The sequence below is a fragment of the Leptosomus discolor genome, chromosome 26 (assembly GCF_034619465.1).
Source record: "Leptosomus discolor isolate bLepDis1 chromosome 26, bLepDis1.hap2, whole genome shotgun sequence".
Classification (NCBI taxonomy): domain Eukaryota; kingdom Metazoa; phylum Chordata; class Aves; order Leptosomiformes; family Leptosomidae; genus Leptosomus; species Leptosomus discolor.
This window is the reverse complement of record NC_141416.1, coordinates 2,591,056-2,610,809: the sequence shown is the minus strand read 5'-3', so window position 1 is coordinate 2,610,809 and position 19,754 is coordinate 2,591,056. Positions and strand designations below refer to the sequence as shown.

General features: G+C 67.8%; 2 protein-coding genes across 4 annotated transcripts; both read left to right on the top strand.

Annotated features, from left to right (window-relative positions):
• Positions 1–497: 497 nt before the first annotated feature.
• Positions 498–2,176, top strand: PMVK (phosphomevalonate kinase). Of its 2 annotated transcripts, none has more exons than XM_086478398.1 (5): positions 498–580; positions 738–801; positions 1,483–1,635; positions 1,706–1,835; positions 2,040–2,176. In XM_086478398.1, the coding sequence occupies exons 1-5, from the start codon at positions 498–500 to the stop codon at positions 2,174–2,176; spliced, it is 567 nt and encodes a 188-aa protein (XP_086334524.1). The 2 variants fall into 2 exon arrangements, with proteins under 2 accessions (XP_086334524.1, XP_086334523.1); XM_086478397.1 differs by having other exon boundaries at positions 498–622.
• A 1,358-nt stretch (positions 2,177–3,534) lies between these two features.
• KCNN3 (potassium calcium-activated channel subfamily N member 3) lies at positions 3,535–19,627 on the top strand. Of its 2 annotated transcripts, none has more exons than XM_086478351.1 (8): positions 3,535–4,251; positions 7,243–7,338; positions 10,866–11,284; positions 14,902–15,043; positions 16,991–17,101; positions 18,447–18,574; positions 18,761–18,830; positions 19,331–19,627. In XM_086478351.1, exons 1-8 carry the CDS (start codon positions 3,535–3,537, stop codon positions 19,625–19,627), a joined length of 1,980 nt encoding a protein of 659 aa, XP_086334477.1. The 2 variants fall into 2 exon arrangements, with proteins under 2 accessions (XP_086334477.1, XP_086334478.1); XM_086478352.1 differs by having other exon boundaries at positions 3,673–4,251; positions 10,866–11,293.
• The last annotated feature ends 127 nt before the right edge of the window (positions 19,628–19,754 follow it).

Here is a 19,754-nt window from a genome sequence, read left to right as displayed (position 1 = left end):
AAGGGGGGTGCTGGGGGGGAAGAAGGGGTGCTGGGAGTGAACAGGGGGTGCTGGAGGGGAAGAGGGGGTGCTGGGGGGGAAGAGGGGGTGCTGGGAGTGAACAGGGGGTGCTGGAGGGGAAGAGGGGGTGCTGGGGGGGAAGAGGGGGTGCTGGGAGTGAACAGGGGGTGCTGGGGGGGAAGAGGGGGTGCTGGCGGGAAGGTGCTGGGGTGGGCCAGGGACTCGCCGTGTCCCAGCGGGATTTTGGGGTGCCTCCTCCGCCCACCCCCCCCCCCCCCCTCCACCGCGATGCGCGGCGCTGTGCCGGCCCCGTCCTGCAGGGGGCGCCGTGCGGCGGGCGCCCCGCCTGAGGGGCGGAGTCAGCGCCGCCCCGCCCCGCCCCCTCCTCCTCCTCCTCCTCCTTGGGCCGTACCACTCGGCTCCATCGCGGGGGGGTGGGAAGGGGTGGGGCCAGACCGGGCCAGGGGCGTGGCCGGGGGGCGTGGCCGGGCGGGCGGATGGCGGTGCCGCGGTCGGTGCTGCTGCTGAGCGGGAAGAGGAAGTCGGGGAAGGACTTCGTGGCCGAGGAGCTCCGGAGCCGGTACCGGGGGGGGGCGGGGCCGGTACCGGGGGGGTGGGGGCGGTACCGGGGGGGCGGGGCCTGTACCGAGGGGCGGGGGGTCCGGGCCCTGCCCGGGTACAGGCGGCCGGGCCCGATGCCGGTGCCGGTGCCGGTCCCACTGACCCCTCTCCCGCAGGTTGGGCCCCGACGTGTGCACCATCCTGCGCCTCTCCGGGCCCCTCAAGGAGCAGTACGCCAAGGTACGCCCGGCCGGGCCGTGCCGTGCCGCGCCCTGCCATGCCGCGCTGTGCCAAACCACGCCGAGCCGTGCCAGGGCACGTTGTGCCATCCCGTGCTGTGCTGTGGTCGTGGCGCGCCACGCCGTGCCACACCGTTCCGTTCTGTACCGTGCCGTGCCGCGCCACGCTGGCACCATGCTGTGCCATACCGTGCTGCACTGCGCCGCACCACAGCATGCCACGTTGTGGTGAGCCACGCCTTGCCGCACGACGTTGTGCCGTGCTGAGCCACGCCAGGCCGCCCCCAAGCCTCGCCGTGCCACGCCATGCCACGTCATGCTGTGCCATGCCACGCTGCACCACAGCATGCCGAGCTGTGCCGTGCCGCGCCATACCGAACCGTTCTGTTCTGTACCGTACTGAACCGTTCCCTTCTGTACCATGCTGTGCCATACTGTGGCTGCGCCGTGCCGCATCACGCCACGTCGTGCTGAGCCACGCCTTGCTGCACGACGTTGTGCGGTGCTGAGCCACGCCATGCTGAGCCTGCCGTGCTGAGCCATGCTGTGCTGAGCCACGCCATGCTGAGCCACGCCAGGCCGCCCCAAGCCTCGCCATGCCATGCTACGCCTTGCCGTGCCGTGCCGTGCTGTGCCATCCCCCGTGGCACGGGCCGTGCCGGCTGACCCCCTGTCCCCGCAGGAGCACGGCCTGGACTTCCAGCGGCTGCTGGATGCCAGCGCCTACAAGGAGACGTACCGGCAGGACATGATCCGGTGGGGCGAGGAGAAGCGCCGTGCCGACCCCGGCTTCTTCTGCAGGGCAGCGGTGGAGGGGGTGACGCAGCCGGTGTGGGTGAGCGGCGGGGAGGGCCCAGGGGGTGCGGGGGGGGCACGGGGCGGGCGCTGACGGAGCCCCCGTGCAGGTGGTGAGCGACACGCGGCGCCTCTCGGACGTGGAGTGGTTCCGGGACGTCTACGGGGACGTGGTGCAGACCGTGCGGGTGGAGGCCACCGAGGAGACGAGGAAGAGGAGAAACTGGGTGTTTGTCAGTGGTGAGTGAGCGGCTGCCCTGAGCACAGCGCCAAACCCCGCGCTGGCACCGCGGCTGCCCCACGAGCGCGGCTTCACCGCCACCCCCTGGCTGCGGGAGCCGGAGGTTTTAGGTAAAACCCCTCAGCTCCAGGGCGGGGGGAGGCTGCAGCAGGACCGATCCTGACCCGCCTCGGGGGCCTCACCCGGGCTCTGCTTCTCCCCAGGGGTGGACGACGCCGAGTCCGAGTGCGGCCTGGACCAGGGAGTGGCCTTCGACTGGGTGGTCACCAACGACGGGGACGAGCGGTCCCTGGACGAGCAGCTGGAGGTGCTGCTGCAGGCGGTCCGCGGCCGGCTGTAACCGGGGACCCTCTGCGGGGGCTTGGGGACCCCGGCCCCGCGGCAACCCCCCCACCCCCCGTCTACCTCCTGCCTTGCAAATAAAGCGCCACCACACAGAACCGCTCCCACCCTGGGTCTGCGTCTCGTTTCCCTGGGGGGGACACACACACCCCCCCTTCACACGGGGCTGAGGGATGCAGGTGATGCCCCCCTGGCTGCGCCCCCACCTCCCTGTCTGGGCTCCCCAGCTTTAGGGGGGGGGTGGCGGGGGCAGAGGTGCAGTTTAATTCTCGCTGCCCCCCGTTGGGGGGGGGGGCGCCAGCTGGGTGCTTCGTGGTGTATTTTAATAAGCTTCCAGCAGCCAATTCCCTGCGGATTATCCGCTTCCCAAGCAGACGGCTCCTGCCCTAATACCGGCTCCTCTCCTGCAGCAGCTGGACACGGCTGGGGGGGGATGTTCGGGGGGGGGGGGGGGTGTGCTGTGAGAGAGGGGACAAAGGCTTGAAGAGGGGGATTAGGGTCCTATCCCCCCCCCCCCCATCGCTGTGACAGCCAGCCCCGGCTCCAGCATCACCCTGATCCCCCTTGGGGACATCCTTCGAAGGAGGGGGGGGTGGGGACATCCTTCGGGGGGGGGCGTGGGGACATCCTTTGGAGGGAGGGGGGGGGGGGAACGTGGGCACGGAGGGGGTGCACCCGTTCCCCAGCGTGGGCTCCAGCTGCTGCCCGTAATCTCCAGTTTCCATAAGGGGATTATGGGGGTTTATATAAAAAAAAAAAAAGGGGGGGGGGGGGCAGCCCCTCGTGGGGGTGGGGCTGCGGGGGGGAGAGGTTTGGGGCTATAGGGGGTGCTCCTGGGGCTCCGTGTGCCGTCGAGGAGGGGAGCCGGTGCGGGGTCGTTCGGGACTTGTAGTCCACCGGGGCGCACCGGCGCCGGTTACCGGCGCCGGTGCGCCCCGGTGGACTACAAGTCCCGAACGACCCCGCAGAAATGGAGGAACCGGGGAGGTTGGGGGGGGGGGGGGGGCGGAGGAGAAGTGGGGGGGGGGGTGGGTGGGATACGAAGCGGGGAGCGGGCGGGGATGATGTCAGCCTGCGGGGAGCCCCGGCGCGGCCAATGGCGCGGCGGGGCCGGGCCAACGGCGGCGGCGGCGGCGGCGGCGGCGGCGGCGGCGGCGGGGGCGGTGGCGGGCGGCGGCGGCGGCGGCGGCGGCGACGACGACGGCGGCGGCGGCGGCGTCGGGGAGCGCGCGGCAGCGGCGAGCGCGCGGGGCGCCCATTCATGATCCGGCGGACGGGGCCGGCGAGCGGTAAAACGGAGGCGGCGCCCGGTCCAACGGAGGCGGCGCCCGGTCCAACGGCGCCGGTCCCGCCGTTATGGAAACCTCGGGGCATCTCCACGATTCGGGCGTGGGGGACCTGGAGGAGGACGGTCGGTGCCCGTGTCCCTTACCGGGGGATGAACGGTCACCGCCGCCTCCCGCCGCTCTCCCGCCGCTCCAGCACAGCCTGTTGCACTCTTCGCCCGGGTCGTTACGGGCCCCTCCTCCTCCTCCCGCCGCCCCCGCCGCCCTCCACCCTTCCTCCCGCCACGGCAGCCAGCTCAACCTCGGCGACCACCCGGCGGGCTCCGGGACGGGAACCGGCAAACACCGACAACCCAGCCCCTTGGTACACCGGCGGGACAGCAACCCCTTCACCGAGATCGCCATGAGCTCCTGCAAGTACAGCGGGGGGGTGATGAAGCCCCTCAGCCGCCTCAGCGCATCCCGCAGGAACCTCATCGAGGCCGAACCGGAGGCTCAACCCTTGCAGCTCTTCGGTACCGGCGGGCCCCCCGAGATCGTCGTCTCCCGTGAGGACAACCACGCGCCCGCCGCCCGCCGCCCCGATCGCCCGCCCGGCCGCCCGGCCCCCGCCGCCTTCGCCAAAGGGCCCAAGCGCAAAGCCCAGAACATCGGTTACCGGCTGGGGCACCGCCGGGCCCTCTTCGAGAAGAGGAAGCGCCTCAGCGACTACGCGCTCATCTTCGGCATGTTCGGCATCGTCGTCATGGTCATCGAGACCGAGCTCTCCTGGGGGCTCTACTCGAAGGTACCCATGGGGCCGGGGGGTGGCCGTGGGGCTGTCGGTGCTGACCGGTGCCTGGTGGGGTGAGCGCGGAGCCCTTTGCCCCGTGGGGTGTCCCACGGGGTAAACGTGGATCCGGTTGTCCCAGCTGGTGTGGGACGGGGCCGTACGGGCTGGCCGGGGACCAACGAGGCAGCCCCGGGGCCTTACGGGGACGCTGCGGCCGCAGGTGTCGGCCAGGGCGAGGGCTGGGGGTCGCGCCGGGGCCACGTGCCAGCCGGCGTGTGCCGGGGTGGTGGGCGCTGCGCCGGGTCCTGGTGGAGCTGCCCCACGGACTGACCCACTGGCGTCTGCGGTGCCCGTCGCCAGCCTGGCTGGGCGCTCCTCGAGGCGCCGTGCCCTCGGCGGTGCGGTGGAGCCCCCCGCCCCCATCCACCTCCACACCCCTTTCTTCCATTTTTTCCTTTTTTTTTTTTTTTGCAGGACGGTGTCTTTTATTTATAATTCTCCCCCCCCCCCCCCCCCCCCGCCCCTTCCAGCTCCTGCTCCCGGGCTGCGCTGGTTGGCAGCGATATGAATAACTCTTTGTATAGACATCTGTCATGTTATTTATGCCTATCCAGCGAGGGGAAGGCATCGGCACCCGCGCCGGCAGGGTGGTGTGCGTGGCACCCATGGGCGTCAGCGGGACGGCACTGCCGAGGGGGTGGGGGGGCCGCCGGCGGGGGTCCCCGCGCTGGGGTGCCGCTGGCGGAGGGGAAGGAGCGGTGTGGGAAGGGGCTGCTCGCCGCGGGCGGCGGGGAGGGCGGCGCGGGCGGAGGAGGCGACGGAGCTGGAGCAGGTGGAGGAAGGGAAGGACGCGGCTGGGGGGTCCCATGGGTGCTGGGCACCCCGCTGCCTCCCCACAGAGGTGCCCAGCCAGCCTTGGGGGGGGGGGTCCCAAGCCCCAGCTGCCGGTGTCGGTGGGAGCGTGGGGGCCACCAGCAGCGGTTCCCTCCGCTCCAGCCGAGGCAGAGGGATGCCTCGGTGCCGAGCCCACATGCCCGGCTCCCCCGCCGAGGGAGGAGGATGCTTCGCTTCGCTGCCGGAGCCTCTTCCCCTGCGATTCCCGCTCCCTTTTGGCAGCAGCGAGGCCGAACCGCTGTCTCCCACCTGCGCCCGCTACCTGTTGAGCCGCGGCCGCCCTCGCCAGCCTCCCCGGGCCCATGTGCCTGGCATTGGGGCAACCGGCCGCCCTCGCCAGGCTGCCGGCAGTGCCACTGCCATGCTCGCTGGCCCCGGCACGCCGAGCTGCTGTGTCAGCCGGGGAAGACCCCGTGAGTCAGCGCAGCCGCCGTGCAGCCGCCCGCGGCCCCGACCCCTTGCCCTGGCGCTTGCCACGACGCTCGTGCCAACAACCGCAGGGTGCCGAGGGGGTCTCGGGCGCTCAGCCGCCCCAGGCCCTTGGCTGGAGCTGCGGCAGCGGGTGGGTGAGCGTTTAGAAATCCCCCCCAGCAGCCCCCGGTGGGAAACCAGAGCTCGCTGGCGGGGACGCGGCCATGACCGAAGGAGAGGCTGGGGCCGGGGCAGCTGTCGTGTGGACGGGGATGTCGGGGCTGCTGGCCCTGGCCCGGCTCCAGCTCTGCCCCACGAGCAGCAGCCGCGCCGCCGGGTGCTCCCCAAGCCGGAGGATGCCGGGGCTGAGCCAGAACGCAAGGACGTGGCGGCCGGGTTTTGCCCGCGCTCTGCCTGTCCCTCGAGTGCGGGCAGCATGGGGCCTCTCCTGCCTCCGGGACGTCACCTCCGCTTCCCAGAGCCACGAGCAGCCTGGGTGGCACCGCCGGGGTGAAGCCCTTTGCCACCTGCGTGGCACGGGGAGGATGCGTGCCGGGGGTGTCGCGGCGTCGCTGCCATTCGGCCGAGCCCTCCCCGTTGTTTGCCGCGAGCGTGGGATCCAGCAGCGGCTCTTCCTGCTGGGTCCCTCCGGACCCGGCGCTGGCAGGAGGCATCGGTAAAATGCGGTGGGTGTGCAGCAGCCTTTGCCAATAACGCTTGCCGGATGGGCCGGTGGGTCCCTGTGCTCCGGGCAGGCGGGATTGGTGTCCCCGGGAAGGGTCTGGCCGGAGCAGCTTTGGCAGGAGCCCTGCCCCAGAGTTTGCCTATTAATAGCCGTTGTTTGGTCCCCAGCACTTCTCTCAGCACCAGCCATTATATCCACACAATTGCACGGCCAGAGCCAAGTCGTTAACAATGCGCCACCGCCTCCGCAGCAAATAGTCCCTTCCCCGCGTTTAAGTACCCCGCGGGGATGGGGAGCACCGGGGAGAGGGAGAGGAGTGAGGCTGAAGGCAGCCTGGCGCGCTGGGGAGCAAAGGGTGGGTGCAGTGTGCCATGAGCGTGCCGGGTCTCGGCACGACGTGAGCGTGCCGGGTCTCGGCATGCCGTGAGCGTGCCGGGTCTCCGCGTGCCGAGGATGGGATGGAGGTGTGGGATGGGTGCGGTGGCGGGGCAGGTGGGTTTGGAGATAACACCTTGGCGAGGGGCTGCCAGTGCTTGGTGGGTGCCGGATGGTGGGACTGAAGTGGGGTCCGGAGGGGAGCCCGTGGGAGGGGACGGTGAATCCTGCTCTTCCTGGCAGGGTCCTGAGGAGCAGCAGCTTTGGCCACCAGTGAATCAGGGGCTGGTTTAATTTACATAGAGCTAATTAGCAGGAGGATCTAATTAGACCACCCGTTAGGGTGCCACAATGTTGCGCTCACGCCGGATGCGGCTGGGGCGCTGGCGTCGCACGTCCCAGCGAGGGGAGGCTGGTAATTACACCTGCCAGAACCAGGTTAAGAAAGTATTTTGGAGAAAGGGCCGCTCCTGCCCGCGGTGCCGGCGGTGCACCGCGCTGAGCCGCTCAGGGTGGGAGCTGGGGCGGCCGAAATGCGGGGGAAGGAGGTGTTGGGGGCGGCAGGATCTCCCTGGGGGGGTGCGGAATGGGGTCCTGTGGGCCATGTCCCCGCTAACGCCCACCCTGCTCTCGCCTTGCAGGACTCCATGTTCTCCCTGGCCCTGAAATGCCTTATCAGCCTCTCCACTGTCATCCTGCTGGGCCTCATCATCGCCTACCACACGCGGGAGGTGCAGGTAGGTCCCGGGGTTGCCGGCACCGGGCGAGGGGTTGGTCAGGCGGGGGGCTGCGGGGTTTGCCAGCCACCCCGGTGGGATGCGGTACTTGAGCTTGCAGCCTGCAGGGAGCCTCCTCCCTCCTTGCCGGGGTCTCAGGGGGCAGCAAGGGGTATCGGGGAGCAGCGAGGGGTCTCGGGGGGCAGCGAGGCCAGGCACTGAGGGGTCTGTCCGGGCACAGGGTGCCCAGCGGAGCTGCTGGCAACTAGGGGAGGCTGCAGCCGGGAAGAGCTCAGACCAGCCGAGGTGCCAAGGAAAGCTGTGAAATCCTTTCCTAATCAGGGCTGCCCACTCTCTTCCTCCCTGCTCGCCCTGGCTTTGCTGGGAAATGAAAGGGCCCCCAGTTTGCTCCAGGAAGGCTGCGCTTCCCAGCGGGATCCGGCTTCGGCACGATGCCGGCGCGTTTTGGGAAAGGGAGGAACGAATCGCTGGGCAGGAGAAGGCGCGTCCTGGGAAGGGACGCCAGAGCCCCCAGTCCAGCGTGCCCGGTGTTTTGGTGCACTGAAGCCCCCACCTCGTCCCGCTCGGGAGGCTGGGGGACGGGGCAGCTTTGCTGGCTTGGGGGGGGGGGGGGGGGGCTGGAGGCAGGCGCCCCGCTCCCTGCCTGCCTCCTGCCTGCAAGAGACCCTCCCGGGAGCCTCCCCTCTGGCTCAGATCAAGCCCAGCGGTGGCTTGCTCAAAGCAAATATTTGAGAACTCTGGGTTTTGCTAGAATAATATTTACCCCGGGGTGGTGGCGGTTGGGGTCAGCCAGGAGGGCCGTGCCCCGACGCCCGCCAGCTTCCTTTGCTTGTTGTTCTTGTGCAAACACGGCATCCACCCGAGCGACGTGGGGCTCCCTACCTCTGCCCCCATGGCCTGAGCTGAAATCTTCGCTGCCGTGGGGTCCCGCTCCCCGAGCACGTGTGCCGTGCCGGTGCGGGCACCGAATCACGCCACAGTCCGGCCGTGGGGCCCCGGCTGCTGCACCGGGCTGGTTGCGTTGGCAGGGAAGGGAATGAGCTCGGTTTGACTTGATTTGCTCCAGACAAAGCTGTGCTGGCTCCCGATCGCCCTATTATCTCTTAGGTGCTTATAAAAGGATTGCTGATAATCTGGCCGGGGATGGAAGCGGGGCTGACAGGGCTGTAAATCCTCAGCTTCTCGTCCCTCTGGCCTAAAGGGGGGCTGTGCTCACCCTACCGTGGCACTGCCAGACCCCCCCAGCCTCCAGGAAAGACTCAACAGCGGCTTCGACCTCTTCCCTCAGTATTAATTGTGTTAATTGCTGAGCCCTTTGGGACATTTGAAGCTCTCCCTGTGCCTCAGTTTCTCCGGGGCTGGGGCATCGCGGTGCCTGGGGTGCTGGGTCCAGCCTCTGGGGTCCTGCCTGTCCCTTCACCAGCTCCCCGCTGTCACCCTGGGGTGTCCCTGTGCCCATCTCCCGCCAGCCGGAGCGGCAGGTGAACAAGATCCTCCTGCCCTCCCTGCCCTCCCAGCTCTGCTTTCTGCCGCACGGCCACGAGCCGCGGCGAATTGCTCGCCCTTCGTTAGGCTGAGCGTGTGCAAGGAGCTGCCGGCAGTGCCACCGGGTCCTGGCCTTCCCCGCGCCTGCGGGCGGGAGCTGACCCACTCCCGGTGGCACCGGGCTCCGTGTCCCGGAGACGGCTCTGGCCTGCACCCCCAGAGCAGGGTCTGCCGCCACCGCCACGGTGCCCCGGGGTGGCGCGGAGCTTCCCGTCCCCTGCCAGCGCCACGTTTGTCACCGCGGCCCGCGGTGGAGCGCGGGCGCTGGCGAGGCTGCCAGCTCCAGCCAGGGGGTTTGGGGCGGACACAGCCCCCCTTGTCCCTGCCCTCAGGGTGCCCAGGGCTCTTTGTGCATTCAGTCGGGTGAAGCTTCCCCTCCCCCCCCCCCCCCCCCGCCCCCCCCCTGCAGCTTCTTGGCACCTTTCCTTGCGCTTCGCTTGTCCAGAGCTGCGGTGGCCAACATGCTTGCTCCTTCCCCAGCCGGTGCTGGGGATACTGGGGCTGCCCCATCGGGTACCACTGGACCGTGCTGGGGTTTCCATGGAAACCCACAGCGATGCACCGCAGGTGCAGCGCTGAGAGGGGCTGGCGCTGGGAGGGGGGGGGGGGGGAACCTGCCCGAATCCCCGCCTTGCTCCTTCTCTTCCCTGACCTGGTCTGTGGCAAACCGCCCCCCCCGCCCCCCCCCGGAGTCAAAAGGCTCTCTGCCTTTTTCCTCTCGCTAATTTGTTTATTTTTAACACCCTTTTCCAGGAAGGAATGGGCTGTCAGCTTGCTAAATGCCTGAGGATCTCCCTTGACAGCTTGGAGCATTTTTTTTTATAAACGATTTCTCAAACAAAGCAGCTAAAAAGGAGCGGAGCGTTCCAAACAGAAAGGGAGGTGGCCGGGGACGGCCGCCCCGTGAGTCAGTCCCCGCAGCTCTCGCCGTCCCCCGGGGGAGAGCCCTGTGTGCCATGCCGTGCCGGCGAGGCGGCTGGCGCAGGTGCACCGGGGCCTCCGGCGGGACGGGAGGGTTGTTCCCGGGCCCAGCGCCAACCGGGGCCGTGCTCCCACCCACCGCTCGGGCTGGAGCAGCCGCAAGAGCTCCTGGCCCCCCCGAGACGTGCCGGTGTTGCCCTGCGCTCTGCAGGGTTGAGGACACGCCGGTGACAGGAGCGCCGGCTGCCACGTCCCCCTTGGATCCCTTCCCAGCGGTGTCTTTGCCAAGCGCTGCTGGCGGAGAGGCCCTGAGCGCGTCCCCGCTGCCGTAGGTGACACCGGTGTCCCCGTCGCACCAGGGACAAGCCGGTGGCAGCCTCAGGACGGACCCGCTGAGGCAGGGTGGGGTGGGTGACCCCAGGGGTCTGGTGATGTCCTGGAGGGGCCATCCTGAGCTGTTGTCCCCCCCAGCTCCGGCAGAGACCCCGGCTCCATCACTGGTGGTGGGAGAGGAGCTGGTACCCAGGATGAACCGGTGGTTGCTATGACGACCAGATCCCATCGCCGCCAGCAGCCGGGTGCTCTGGATGTGGTGTTCCCACCCCAAAAGTTGCCCCTGGAACTCGGGGCGTGATGGCTGTCGGTGACGCTGGCGCAGCACCGGCAGGAGTGAAGGGCCTGGGGTGGCTTGTGCCGGTGCTCCGCGGCACCACGGCTCGCCCGGCTCTGTGCCCCGAGCGAGGGGGCTGTGCCGGGAGGTGGGCTCCTGCCAGCTGGTGTGTCGGAGCGAGCTGTCCCCGTGCCATGCCTGGGGACACCCCTAAAGCTTTCTGGGGTGTCCCCAGCACCGCGCCCGCCCCCTGAACATGCAGGCAGAGCAGTGGAGGGGATGGCGAAGGTTTATTCCCACCTTTTCCTTCCCCGTCCATCCCCAGCCCTCCTGGCTGAAGCCATCCCCGGCTCCACGGGGCTCTGGTGTCGGTCCCACCCCCACTGCAGGGTGCTGGTGGGGCAGGGTTGGCCGGGGCCACTGGTAACCGTGTGGTTTTGCATCCTGGTAGCTCTTTGTGATCGACAACGGAGCCGACGACTGGCGGATAGCGATGACGTACGAGCGCATCCTCTACATCAGCCTGGAGATGCTGGTTTGTGCCATACACCCCATCCCCGGGGAGTACAAATTTTTCTGGACAGCCCGCTTGGCTTTCTCCTACACCCCTTCTCGGGCAGAGGCGGACGTAGACATCATCCTGTCCATCCCCATGTTCCTGCGCCTCTACCTGATCGCTCGGGTGATGCTGCTGCACAGCAAGCTCTTCACCGACGCCTCCTCGCGCAGCATCGGGGCGCTCAACAAGATCAACTTCAACACCCGCTTCGTCATGAAGACTCTCATGACCATCTGCCCCGGGACGGTGCTGCTGGTCTTCAGCATTTCCCTCTGGATCATCGCTGCGTGGACGGTCCGGGTGTGCGAGAGGTGAGAGGGGCTGGGGCTGCGGGCGCGGCGGTTCGGGATGTGTGGGTTTGGGATGGGTGGCGGTTCGGGATGGGTGGTGGTTTGGGATGCTCATGCGATGTCCCAGGACCCTGTGGGAGGGATGCAGAGATCCAGGGGCTCGGCAGCTGCGGGTTTCCACCACCGAGCCCCCGACCTGGGCAGGAGACAGAGGCAGGGACAGCCCTGGCCTCGCAATGCCGTGCCGGGGACACGCAGGGTCCCCGTGCGAGGGGACAGCGTGCGGTGCCAGCTGGTGCGGGAGCCCCAGGAGGGGGATGCCGGGGAGCGGTGGGAGCTGGCGGGGGACCGTGCAGGGGGAGAGGCCGGAGATGCCGCGAGGCTGGCGAGTGGCAGCGCCTGGCTCGGGCTCTGTCATCGCTGCAAGCGAATGCCATGACAACACCGCGGTGACAAACCCACTGCCGGATGGCATCACGCCGCCACCGGTGCGCTCGGCGCCGGGGTTGCTGTGGCGACCGGCCCCGGTGGGTACTGCTGCGCCTCCATCTCTCGGGGACACGCCAACACCCCTTTGTCCCCCGAGGGGAGCCGGGCGGGGGCTGTGCCAGAGGGGTTTCTCCCCGACCACGGTGCGAGGTGTCGCTGTCACCCGTCCATCCCGGGGAGGGCGGGCAGGTCCTCCGCGGGGTGTTCTCTGTCCTGTCCCAGTGCGGGGCCACCCCTGTCCCCAGGAGGCTGAGCTCGATGCCACGTGGCCACCAAAGCCCCAGAAGGCTCTCGGCGGGAAAGCGCCCGGGGGCCACGCGCGTGTCACGGTTTGTGGTCCGTGGATTGACGAAATCGCGCGAAACCTCTTCAAGTGGCGGCGGCAGCTTCGTGCCATCCTTGGAACTGAGGTGCGAGGGATCGAGCCTGCCGGCACCCCGGGGTCCCCTGGGACACCCAGCTTGCTTCTGGGCGCTTGCGAGCCGGAGGAAGGCCACCCTTCCTCTTCCCCAGGGTGGGACCCGGCGTGCTGGTCACCTTGCGAAGGGGCGTTAGAGGAGCTTTAAGTGCTGTGGCAGCGGAGCAGCACGCTGAGGTTTTATGAGCTTTTACAGGCTGCGTTTGCCTTCCTGCCTCCCTGAACGATGCTCTCAGGATGTGCTGGATAGTCGTGCGCTGCTTAATTGTGTTCGGGAGATATTTATTTGTGCCTTCTAAACGGGGAGCAGGCGGCCAGGCTCCCAGGGGACGTGCAGGGGGTTGATTCTGCACCTGGGGGGCTGAGGCTGGAAAATGCAGTGTCAATAAAGACCCATTAGCGACCAAAAAAAAAGAAAAAAAAAAATAGAAATGATGCAGACGAGGCGCTGCAGATCACCGGCACCGCAGCTGCCGCCACCTCCCTCTGTCTACAGAGGGGCAGACGCGAACCTGGGCGGGCTGGGATGCACCGACCCAGGGGGATGCAGGACCTGGGAGGACGCAGGAACCCTGGGACAGGCTCCATCCCCAAGGGATGCACCATCCCCAGGGCGGGCACCGCCCCTGGGTGCCGCACAGCTCCCTCGAGCACCACCCAAGACGTGTCCCCGTGTCCCTACTGATGGCAGGTCGCTGCCCCGGCGCTGGAAACCGGTTTGCTGCACCTTGCCAGACCATCCCCAACCAGCGCTTGCTGGGGCTGGGCAGCTGGGAAATGGCTGACGTGGCCCCCCGGGGCTGCGGTGGCGTGGCTGTGGCACGTCCCCTCGGCACCGTGGGTTGCTCCAGTGCCCGCGGGTGCAGCGTGGCTGGCGGGCATCCTCCCATGCATGCCGGGGGACACACACACACACACACCACAGCTCTCCGAAGGCAGCGAGTCGCTTAGCAACCTCGCCCGCTTGCCCGGCCACCGCGCAGCTCTGCCTGCGGTGCCAGCAGCGCTGCCGGCCCTGCCCGCCGGCTGCTCGCACATGTCCTCGCACGTGTCCTCGCACGTGCCGCCCGCCCCGCTCCCCGGGGTGACGGTGCAGCCAGCCCGGAGCTCCCCGGTGGGGCTGCCCAAACCGACGGGGTGGGTTCAGCCAAGCCGGTGCTGCGGCACCTTCCCGGCGCGGCGATGCTCCGCTTGGCGGTGGCGTAGGACCGGGGTGATGCTCGTGGCAGCCGCGCCGGTGGGGAGCGGCTGTGCCCTTGGAGGGGGCAGGCGGACGAGGGGGGCGATGGAAATGGCGCTGGGGTCTGACTGGTTGTGGCAGCCCTCGGCGCGAGCGGGCGGCCCCTCTTCCTGCCCGCGCCAGCCCCTCCTGCTCGTCGTCTCCGTGTGCTCAGGGAGCTCTCGGAAGAGAAAACGTCCGTCTGTCCGGCTGCGCTGTAACCTCCTTGCCCAGCACCATGCTCCGGGGGTCAGGAGCTCTCATCCCGTGGGACTGGCTTTCCCAGGGGAAGGTGCTAGCTGGGATGGAGGATGCCTGCTGCCGCTGGGATTTTGGGGACCCCCGTTGCGGTGAAGGGCTCTGGCTCCTCTGGCCAGCCCTGCCCGGAGCATGGCAGCAGCTCTCACCGTGGCCGAGGGCACTTGCTCGTGCACCAGGATCTCATTCAAGTCTCCAGTTACCTGGGGAGGGGAAAACATTTTGGAAGAGCGGAAAACCCAACTGGCTCCGGGAGCGAGGAGCTGGGATGAACTGGGGAGGGGGGGGTATTGCCAAAAGCTCCATCTGGTTTCCCTCTAATGATTTCATGCGGAGGCTGGGAGAAGCCTGCCAGGGAGAGGGATGCGTGCAGGCAGGAGGGGGACCATCCTGCCCGTACAGGGCAAAGGTGCTGCCTGCTCCTGCCCACCCTGGGGGGCTGAGTCCTGCTGCAGGCTGGGCCAGCCCCTGCTCCGCCACCGCGAGCCAGCGCTGCATCCCCCGGGAAGCATCCCTGCGTGGCTCGCCCGGGCTCGCACCGGCCCTGGGGAGCCGGAGGCAGCCGGGGTCCCTGGTTTTGTGTTTGCCGGAAGAGCCGCAGCCGGCTGCCGGGCCGGCCAGGGCGGTCGCTGACCTCGCAGCTCAGCAGAGACACGGCCCTGGAAAGTTTGCAGCATCCCCGAAGCTGCAGCCCCTCCACGTGCGCTTCGTCTCGAGTGCGTGAGCCGTTCCCCCGCGCCGGCCGAGAGCCAAGTGCACGCCGGAGGCTCGGCGGGATCCGTCCCCGGTGGTTCTGCCGGGCCCGCTGACAGCACCGTCCCCTGGGGTGGCGCAGGGGCACCGGGCTTAGCCCCCCGAGCTGCGGCAGCGGGGGGATGCGGAGGAGGACGCCGGCGGTGAGCTGGCGTGGTCGAGGGGCTTTGCAGAGCCGCAGCTGTTTCCTCCGTCAGCCGGCTCGCACCGCCGCGCCACGTGGCACCGGGAACACAGGCGGCGGGACCGGGATGTGGTGACAAGTCTGACTGAAAGCAGAAGCCCTTTCTGTTGAGTTTCTGCTCTGATTTTGTCCATGTGGGTTTTCCGGCTCCAGAAATTGTGCAACCGCCTCTGCTACGGGGCAGCCTGCCACGTCGTTAAGCCCCGTCCCCCGTTGTACCGCGCAGCCTCGTGCCGCCGCGCTCAGGTGCCCCCCGTTGCTCCCCACAGCCGCCCCCGTCCCCTGCCGTGACGCTGATGCCCGTGTCTCCTTGGCAGGTACCACGACCAGCAGGACGTAACCAGCAACTTCCTGGGTGCCATGTGGCTCATCTCCATCACCTTCCTCTCCATCGGGTACGGCGACATGGTCCCGCACACCTACTGCGGGAAGGGTGTCTGCCTGCTCACCGGCATCATGGTAAGGGCCGTGCTGAGCCGGTCACCCGTCCCACGGGCTCTGCCTGTCCCCGTCGTGGCAGCGGGGCTACCGGATTTTATGGGGACCTGCTTCCTGGCTGGCTTGTCCCTGCATGGGGCATAATGGCTTCAGCTCTGAGGTCTCGCAGCCTGGAAGCTGGTAGAGCTGTAATTGCAATTACTGTAAGCACAGTAATTAGCGGGACGTGGCGGTTTGGTTAAGGAGGCGACGGTGCGGTGCCGGGTGGGTGCTGCAGTCCCGTGGTCCCCGCTGGTGACTTCAGGGTGGGTTTGGACCCACGTTTGGCGAGGGAGGGGGGAGCCAGACCGCAGCAGTGTTGGGGACATCCCTGGGGAGCAGAGGGGCCCCCAAGCATCCCTTGGCTGTCCCCGCTCACGCCACCTGGCTTCCATCTCCCAGAGCAATCCCAAATGCTGCCGGCTCCCGCCAAGAGCCAGGACCAGCTGGGAGCCCTCCGCCCCCGCCGTGCTCCTGCCGGCATCACCGCTCTGCCGTGGCTGCAATTCCTCATGGCCCAAAGGTCACCATCCTCCGGGGCCTTCGCTGTACCTGCTCCAAGGCGCCCGTGAGATGTCCCAGCTTGCGGAGCTTTTCCATCCAGAGCGGCCAACGGAGTGGCCAGAGTCCTTGCAGTCACGGCTCCTCCACGGATCTGCCCCAGCACCCCAGCTCTGCGCCCCTCGGCTGTCCCCCCTCCCCAGCCGGGGCAGCCCGAGCTGGCACCGGGCACCAGCTGGGCTGGGGTCTGCCGCTCTGCCCCCCACGAGAGCTGTTGGGGGAGCAGTTTATTTTATATCACCTGCAAGTCTTCGATCTGTCTCGTACGAGGTCGGGCACCAGCGAGGCTGATGCTGTTGGTAGGAGCCAAGTGAGAGAGAAAACCCCCATCGCTGCGGGGGGGACGTGGCGTTTCCCAGCACCACAGCGCAGGGGGGCACCCGCCGGCTCGACCGAGGGGGTCCCGGTGCTGCGGGCTCCCAGAGCTCCCCCGCAGCCAGCGGTTACTTAGAACGGAGACAGCGCCCGGCAAAGCGTGCCCCCCCTCCTGGCACCCATCTGGCAGCCCAGCCCCCACCGCCGGGGATGGGGACCCCCCGCCATGACTGCTGGGGCTGGGGGGCTCCCCAGGGCTCGCCAAGCCGCAGCGCTGGGGGCGGCCACCCCGGCAGGAGGAGGGAAGCGGTGGGAGCTGAGAGCACGCGGCAGGACCGGCGGGGATGCTAAAGGATTCAGCTCAGAGCATAATGTTAATTAATGACTCTTTAATAAATTAAGGAGGGTTTGCCAGGATCGTGGGCCTCCGCCAGAATGCCGGGAGGGGGGAGCGACTCATCTGGTACAGGCAGAGCGCAGGAGCACCGCAGGGGAATTTGGCACCTTTGCTTTCCAAAGACAAATACACGCCGGAGACGATGGCTGCCACGCGGAGCCGGCCCTAATCGCCAGGATAAGCGAGTTCCCAGCTGTAACTGTTGGGAGACGCGGCCGTTCTGGGGGTCCCGATTCGGGGATCCCCTTTCCCACTCTCCCCCATGGCACCCAGTGCTTCCCCACCGCTCTTCCACCCCAGACCCCCCTCAGGAGTGGGGTCTCCCCATCCCACAGGGTGCCAGCACGGGGCAGGTCCCTGGCCCGCGGTGGCACTGGTAAGCAGGCTTAGCCCGGGCGTTTCTAACTGGTGCCGGGGGGGCGAGGGCTCGCTGCTGATCACGGCTGACCTCATAAATCAGCCCTGACCTCTCCCATTAATTACCCAGCACCTCGTCAGCCGCTCAAGGGCACCCTGTGATATCTCCCCGTTAGGGTGATGGGGGTGGGTGGCCACGGAGCTTTAGGGAGTCGCGGTGGGGGGGGTGGCAGTGCTGCTGTTGCACGAGGGCGCTGGAGGGTGACAAACTGTTTCCCCGACGGCTGTCCCCCCCGCAGGGTGCCGGCTGCACAGCACTGGTGGTGGCCGTGGTGGCCAGGAAGCTGGAGCTGACCAAAGCTGAGAAGCACGTCCACAACTTCATGATGGACACGCAGCTGACGAAGCGGGTAAGGTGCCGCGGGGGGGGCAGCAGGAGCTGGGGACGTGGGGTACCACGGCGGGACAAAGGTGTCGGCACCTCCGGGTGCGGATCCCACGGGTACCACGGCGGAGGAGGTGTCTGAGCGCCCCGGGTGCCGCGCAGGCACAAGTGTTACGGTGAAAGCAAACAGCTCCGGCTCTGTATTGGGGATTTAGGCGATGCAGGATGCTCAACCACGCTCCCTGAAAGGAAAAACACAATTTTTTCCCCCCCTGGGAGGATACAGACTCCCTCCCCTGGCAGAGCATGATCTCACTTAGCTCAGTGTCAGGAAGACAACCGGATTTTGGTGATTTAGTGCCTTGTCTGCCGCAGACAAGATCCACACCGTGAGGCTCTGGCAGTTTCCATCCCCAAGGAGGGACCCGGAGGCCGCGGCTGCAGTGGGGGAGGGGGGGGGGCAGCCGCAGGGTTGCTGGTTGTGCCGGGGTCTGGCGTCACATCCCTGGTAGCGGGCGGGGGCTGCAGGAGGTCTCTGGTCTCAACAGACTCGTCATGGCAAAGCGTCGGCAACCCGGCAGTGCCGCGTGGCGGAACGGGCTCCGCGTGCCGGCGGGAGGCGTGATATTTTATACAGGGGCTCGTGGCAAAGTGAGCGTCGGTGCAGCCCTTGGAAGGGCGACCTCCTGGCGCCGGGATGCGGCCAGGGCACCTGCTTTGCCGCCGAGAGCGGAGCCCCGGGCAGAGCCACATGCCGGCAGGAGCCCTGACGCCCCGGGGAGAGTTGGGGACCTCGGCACGGGAAAGCAAACAGCCCGTCAGCCCCACTCCCCCGGCCGGGGATATGGATCTGCAGGCTCCGTGCCAGGCAGGCGGTGGCCAATCCGTCTTGGAGCGAGCAGCAGAGCTGCGGTTTAGCCGGGGGAGCCTGCGGAAACCACGTCCTCGTGCCGGCAGCCCGGCCAGGACCTGCCAAGAGCAGCAGATGGATGTGGGAATCGAGAAAAACTTTGGGATTTTTTTTTTTCTTTTTCTCAAGGTTTAGGGCACAGCCTCGCGCTCGGGCAAGGAGCCCGGCGGTGGAGCATCGGGGCAGGGTAGGATGGGGATGCGAGCGCACCGGGGGCTGAGACCTGCAGCTCTGCCTGCCCTCGCTCCCATCCGAGCTGCTCCCGATCCCTCGCAGCGCTGCAGGAGATCCCGCGGGAGCGGAGCCGAGCGCCTCGCTCCAGCTGGGGCGAGTCAAGGGCTCTTGCAGCACCGGCTCACGAACCAGCAGCTCCCAGCAGAGCCAGACCAGTGTCTCTGTGACATCCTGCGGGCCGGCGCAGCTGGGGCCGATGACCTGCAGCCAACTCTCCTCTTTGCAGATCAAGAACGCAGCAGCCAACGTCCTGCGGGAAACGTGGCTCATCTACAAGCACACCAAGCTGCTGAAAAAGATCGACCATGCTAAAGTCAGGAAGCATCAGAGGAAGTTCCTACAAGCCATTCACCAGTAAGGGGCTGCACGCCGGGGCGGGAAGGCGAGGGGGAAATGCTGAGCCCCAGGGAAAAATCGTGGTCCAGCCCCTGGCAGGGGCGTGGGGACAATTTCCCGGTGCCTGGGATGGGGGCAGGTCTCTGGCTGCGGTTTGCCGTCGGGGAAGGGTTGCAGCCGCATTGCTCTTTCCTCCCTCCCCAGGTTGCGGAGCGTGAAGATGGAGCAGAGGAAGCTGAGCGACCAAGCCAACACCCTGGTTGACCTCTCGAAGGCAAGTCCTCGCAGCGGCCTCTCGGCTCGGCCAGGCTGCCCGCGTGTTTCTGGTCACTTGGAAAAGCTAAAGCGGACCTGGCTGACCGTGAAAGGCGCCAGCTCGGTAGATGTCAGCTGGGAATAGCTGCCCTGGGATGGCTGCCCTTGCAAGGCAAGAGGAGAAACACCAGCCAGGGGCTGGTGGGGTGTCACCCTGCTTCCAGGAAAGGTCTTTTCTCCCTGCACCCCCTTTGCAGCCCCAGCTCGGGGTACCGTTGTGTGGCAGCGCAGGGCCGACCGTCCCTTGCCTTTCTCCCTGCACGTTTTGTTGTCCCAGGGAGAGCCAAGCTGTGGTCACAGTGCCCTGTGAGCTCCTGGAGCAGGCTGGGATGGGGGGGCCTGTCGGGGCTTTGCTCACAGAAAAAAGGGCTAAAGGGCTCAGCTCTGCCAGCGGCCGTGGCGCTGACCCCTCCAGCCGTGGCGCTGACCCCTCCGCTGTCCCCTCTGTCCCCTCGCCAGATGCAGAACGTGATGTACGACCTCATCACCGAGCTCAACGACCGCAGCGAGGACCTGGAGAAGCAGATCGGCAGCTTGGAGTCCAAGCTGGAGCAGCTCAGCGCCAGCTTCAACTCCCTGCCCCTGCTGATGGCCGACATGCTGCGCCAGCAGCAGCAGCGCCTGCTCGCCGCTGTCCTGGAGGCACGGGGGGTCGGCGTGCCGGTGGGCACCCCCCAAACTCCTCTCTCCGAGAGCCCCATCGGGGTCAGCTCCACCTCCTTCCCCACCCCGTACACGAGCTCAAGCAGCTGCTAAAACGCAGCCCCCCCACGGACAGGGGAAGCGTTTCCGCACAGGTCCCGAGGTCTCCACGGACTTTCTTCTGGTCCTCGAACCGCCGCAGGACCCTTCGGCCGGAGCCGGTGGGCCCAGCAGCGCCGAG

Bases quoted from the DNA above. Each gene is read 5' to 3' on its own strand.
- PMVK (XM_086478397.1), top strand. From the start codon at position 498: ATGGCGGTGCCGCGGTCGGTGCTGCTGCTGAGCGGGAAGAGGAAGTCG. The intron at 623-737 runs GTACCGGGGGGG...CCTCTCCCGCAG, and splicing joins GTACCGGGGGGGTGGGGGCG to GTTGGGCCCCGACGTGTGCA. The intron at 802-1,482 runs GTACGCCCGGCC...CTGTCCCCGCAG, and splicing joins TCAAGGAGCAGTACGCCAAG to GAGCACGGCCTGGACTTCCA.
- KCNN3 (XM_086478351.1), top strand. From the start codon at position 3,535: ATGGAAACCTCGGGGCATCTCCACGATTCGGGCGTGGGGGACCTGGAG. The intron at 4,252-7,242 runs GTACCCATGGGG...CTCGCCTTGCAG, and splicing joins CCTGGGGGCTCTACTCGAAG to GACTCCATGTTCTCCCTGGC. The intron at 18,575-18,760 runs GTAAGGGGCTGC...CTCCCTCCCCAG, and splicing joins TTCCTACAAGCCATTCACCA to GTTGCGGAGCGTGAAGATGG.